The sequence below is a fragment of the Engraulis encrasicolus genome, chromosome 20, assembly GCF_034702125.1.
Source record: "Engraulis encrasicolus isolate BLACKSEA-1 chromosome 20, IST_EnEncr_1.0, whole genome shotgun sequence".
In the NCBI taxonomy this organism is placed as follows: domain Eukaryota; kingdom Metazoa; phylum Chordata; class Actinopteri; order Clupeiformes; family Engraulidae; genus Engraulis; species Engraulis encrasicolus.
Window position 1 is genome coordinate 3,772,650 of NC_085876.1, and position 5,000 is coordinate 3,777,649.

The window sequence follows — 5,000 nt, forward strand, 5'->3', positions numbered from 1 at the left end:
TAGGCTCATGCCTTATTTTGGGGTCCTTGGTTCTTGCAAGTATGTTGCAGACTCTATGAACTTGAAATGCCCCTCTCTGAATGTGCCCTCTTATAGCACTACTGATGGGAGGAAGAGCATTGATTCCAGCACCATTGCTGTACATTTCTTCTCTGTGATCATCAAATATTACAGCTGTTGTGGTTGATCTGGCCCCAGCCCAGACACGCACCAAGTACTTCTCAGCCAATGTTGCATCTTACTCGGTCAATATTTTGGCCTCTCCAAAGTTAGCCAAGTACTGGACTGGATCAGAAACCATGGCTGCATGTTTAGTCCCAACCTCATGCAACCCCCCTACTCATGCAATCATCTCCTTACAGGATATGTTCTTTGATCACAGTTTTTGTCAGTGACGCTCCAAGATGAGAGACTAATTGATTGAGGGGTTAGATTCTCCTCATCTAACCAGTGCCATACTGCTGGTAAATCTCCTGCATACCAAGTTCTTGGAAATATGGGCTGTAGTGGAGAAGCAATGCAAATGTGTCTGTATCATTTGAGTCTATAACAACTTTTCTGCTTCACACGAACAGCCCACTCAACATGCACCAGCAACCTGGCCTAAGCCTCATCAACACAGTTCAAGAGCTCTGGAATCTCTTCACCATCAGCTGACTTTGCTGGTAGCACCTCATCATCAACAACAACAGGGCTGACAATGACAGTAGTATTGCCTCTGGTTTGATAATAAATAATGTCTGGAACTAACAATTGGAGATTTCACTTGTTCTCCAAAGAGGCCCAGAACTTATCAAGTTGGTGAGGAATGGGTGTTTGTCCGTTCATGCCAATGATGTCAACGGCTGTTGTTGAGTTGGTACGCCCCATGCGCTCACCTTTCTTCAATGACATCTCAATGTAGGAGTCACAAGATGGATGAGCTCTGGATGTCACTGAGTTGATGATGGCATTGATGACAGCGCCTAAATTCTGCCAGAGGCATCTGACGGATCTTTGACATGAAGTCTACCCGAACATGAGGGTAATAAGTAGACTCAGAGCTTCATTGGGTGAGATTAAGGTGAGGCTCAATTTCACTGACAAGCTTTGACTTGTTAACAACCAACGGAAGGTCACCATCTAAAAGGGGTGATGCTGAAAGGACATAATGAGATCTGCTGAATACTTATGCCCCGTTCATCAGCAATGTCCATCCTCCTATGTGCCTCAGCTATGTCTTTAGATGAGACCAACTTCTGCTCCTTTACGATGATTGCTGGTGTCTTCTATGGTTGATCTTTGTACTGCAGAAGATTCCTTTTTGAAACATTCCACTTATCTAATGTTCATGAGAACTAACCTATCCTGCCTGTATAAGCTGAAGACAAGCTTGCAAGCAAGCTTTGGAGACGGTTGCGCAGGCGAGGTGTGACAACCTGGTTGCTGAGCAGATTGTGCAGTGGAACGGGTACATTAACTGGTCACTGAGTATGGATTCTGCGGATCAACCACAACGTCTAGCAACAATGACACATTTCAGTTGAATGTAAGGCGTGGAGTGGTGCTCAGTGCATGTTGGAGGTGGCATTCTGTCCGCTTCAAAGTGGTGTTGTTGGTGAGAAAGTTGAGGACATCAGTGATCATTGTAATCTGATGGAAAGAGCTCAAACTTTGCTGCAACATTAACATTGTGTGTGGCTCCTACTACAAAGTGTCCTCCATGACCCTTAAATACTCTCTGAATGCTGCTCAACCTTTATGCCACCTCCCACAGCACAGAACTAGCAATGGCGATCCTGCACAACCCACTGACCTACAGAAAAGCAATGGTACAGCTCAGAATGTGTTGACACTAGAACCTTGATTTGTTCAAGATACCATGACCCATAACATAGGTAATTAATGCAGTTACGTACTGCAAAGATTGGCATAGGACGTTATGGTAGCCACATATTGATTCATTTTCCTTCTCTTTCAGAGACAACAGCATTTTTAATGATGGCCGCCAAATCCAGCCAAACCTCAAATAATTGGCTCTGACTTGTCTTGATTCAAGCTCTCCACTTGCTCAATCAAGGCCTCAAACTCAAATTCTGGGCAACTGCAGCCAGTGAAGTGTGCAATGCCTGTATGCATCAATGCATCATCCAGGCCAGAACCTCGAGGCAATTTTCCCTGATATCTGAGAATAACACGCGTCCAATGGAAAGGGCCAATACAGTGGAAGAGATCCTTGAAGTGCTCCGTCTCATGCAGGTTTCATCACACCAAATTACCATTGATGCCTGGTTCATCTGTTTGCGAACACCGGAAGTTGGATAGGCAGTGTCTGAAAATGGCACACTCAGTAATGGGTCTTGGTATTATAGGAAGGAAGCCAGCAGGCATCATTGGCACCACAGCAGATGAGACAAGTGTGTGTACAGCAGCCCGCATCAAAAGGTCTCCTCCTGACACACCAGAGCGAATCAGGCTGATCAAGAATTCATGCTTTCCTGATAAACCTTTTGCAGTTGCAACATGCAGTAATGTTGCTTGCTTGTTTTCAGGATGCAGCAGCATGTCTGGTGGTAGGGCCGGTCGAACCACTGGCTTTGCATGATCAGGTACCTCTTGGCATGGTAAATTCCTCTGCAGTATATCATCAGCTTGGCTTAATTCTGTGCCCGACACTGGATACTTTTGAAGGTGTCTGTTCACTGAAGCATCTTGAAACAGTAATAAGGCTGCATAGTGTGAACCCTTTGTACTAGAAAGTGATGATTTGTCAGCATAATCAGAGTTGGATACCTGCCAATGTATAATCCTCCCTTGTAAAAGTGCTTGGTATGGTTTTCTGTCGGTTTTTCGAGCATTCCACAACACCGCTAGCAAGAAGACTGGTCAGATCTGATTGTCTGGTAGCTTGAACATGAACCAATCCTGTGAAAAGTTGCGAGAAGGTTCTTGATATGAAGGCTTTTGCTGTGGGAAGCATCATATGCAATGGTGTTCGCCTTATTCCGCTTTGATTGTTATGCAGAAGCATTTGAAAGAGGCAGATAAGTTGTGTACTCTTGTGATGTCTGACACACTGCTCCTCTTCTAGTGGGGGCTCCTATCTGTGTTGACTGTTGCCGTGCATGTGCTGTCCTGTCCTCTGACTGTGTGGAAGTGTTAGATTTACATTTATAGTGGCTGTTCCTTATTCTTAATAATGACCTAATAGGCAAGCACATGGCCGAGTTGTTCAGAATAGGGAAATTCCTGGAACATGACCTTGACCTTAACCTTGACCTTGACCTTTTAAGGACTATACTGACACTATACTGACACAAAATAATCATAGCAATATCAGCAAATAACTGCTCATACCATAATTGAGAATTTGTTTCTCATTTTTACAATGAAAGTCTATTGACATTCTTCAGAATAGCAAATTTGACCTTGGCAATGACCTTTTAAGGTCACATTCTCCTCATGTAATTGTCAGAAATGGTTTCCTCTCCAAAAATTGGTCAGAATTGATGTATGGCATGTGTATAAACAGTTTAAAAGTAAAAAACACAGGTTTTTGTCATAGGCGATGGCGGCCATATTTGGCGGCCATATTGTGAAAAATCTGGCACTATGGTGGACGAGCACCTCCGTGATTTTTAATGTCTAGGAACCCACTAACTCAATTCCAGCGAGAAACGCCCTCAACTCAAAATTGCGAACGGGTCTACAGGGCTGGTCCTGGACTATGTCTGGTGTGTGCTTGCAAGCTTGCAATGCCTACAATGCTTGCGTGCTTGCATGTGTGTACGTATGGGTGCTAGTGTGTGTACGTGCACAGTAAATTCTGCAGTGCTCATTTAACACTTAGAGAGTTCATTTGAGTCCATTTGGACTTAAATGAACTCTGTAAGTGTTGAATTAACAACACAACATTTACTGTGTGTGTGTGTTTGCGTGCATGCTTGCATGCGTGTGTGTGTTTTCTCTTACTCTTGTACTCCAGCCGGAAGCCTGCGGCAGACACGCTGATGTCAGAGAAGAAGTGCAGGTGCAGCTGATTGGAGGTGCTGTTGAGGAGGGCGGGGACTGTGGTGCCTGTTGGCCAGGTGCATCAACAAGGGCATGAAAAGTTAGTGCTGTGGTGCATACATCCACAAAGACAACAGCCCAGCAGATGAGTCACAATTAAAACTATACAAAATAAAGTAAATTCATGGTGCAAGTACAACACCAGCACATGATATTACATGGCTGTTACACCATTTACTCCATTGTACCTAAGGAGGTGGATAGACTGTGTTGTTACTGAAAAACACTAAAAACTTAACAAGAAACCACAACAAACTTTATCCCACCAGCGCAGAATCCGCTGATCGTAAGACAAGTGAACAGCTATACTTTTTTCTCAGATTAGTAAACTGTGTAATGAGGTGTCTTTATTTACTTTTTCTTTTACTTTTGAAACCTCTGATAGATGGTGTGAGAGCTTGGTTTAAGCTCCAAGATATGTACCTAATTTAACATACGGCTGTGATCCATCAGTTGGATTTTCCTCAGGCAATTTAAATAAAGTATATCTTTTTGTAAGCTTAGTGAGGACACACATAGCAAATATATAGTGTGGGGTAATACAGAGCGGTATGAAAGCAGGAGAGAGCAAAACAAAGTGTGTCAATATGCACATTGTGGGGCCCAACAGAGTATGCAAGTGGGACAAAGTTAGTGCACAGGGTTATACAGTACAGGGTTACGTATCAGTAGACTTGGTTTTGATACATACTTTAATATGTCTATGATCTCCTCTGCTTTAGATATTTATTTACGTCTGTGGTCCCCTGAATGCAAAAATGTATGTGTCTATGGTCTCCTCTCCTCAACTTACATATTTATACGTCTGTTTTCACCTCTGTTTTTTGACATTTATTACTATACGAGTCTATGCTCTCCTCTAGATATGCATATAGAGTGCATCTGTGGTATCATCTCCTTTAGATTATCTATGGCCCCCTATATACCGTAAAATATATACTTTAGGTATT

The 5,000-nt window shown here is 43.2% G+C and overlaps 1 protein-coding gene across 1 annotated transcript in view; it reads right to left on the reverse strand.

Annotated features, from left to right (window-relative positions):
- The window catches only part of csmd2 (CUB and Sushi multiple domains 2), a 551,148-nt gene that overhangs the window by 114,608 nt on the left and 431,540 nt on the right, over positions 1-5,000 (reverse strand). The window contains exon 37 of the mRNA XM_063186125.1: positions 3,952-4,056. Coding sequence (XP_063042195.1) covers positions 3,952-4,056 — 105 coding nt within the window. The remainder of the gene's footprint in view (positions 1-3,951; positions 4,057-5,000) is intronic.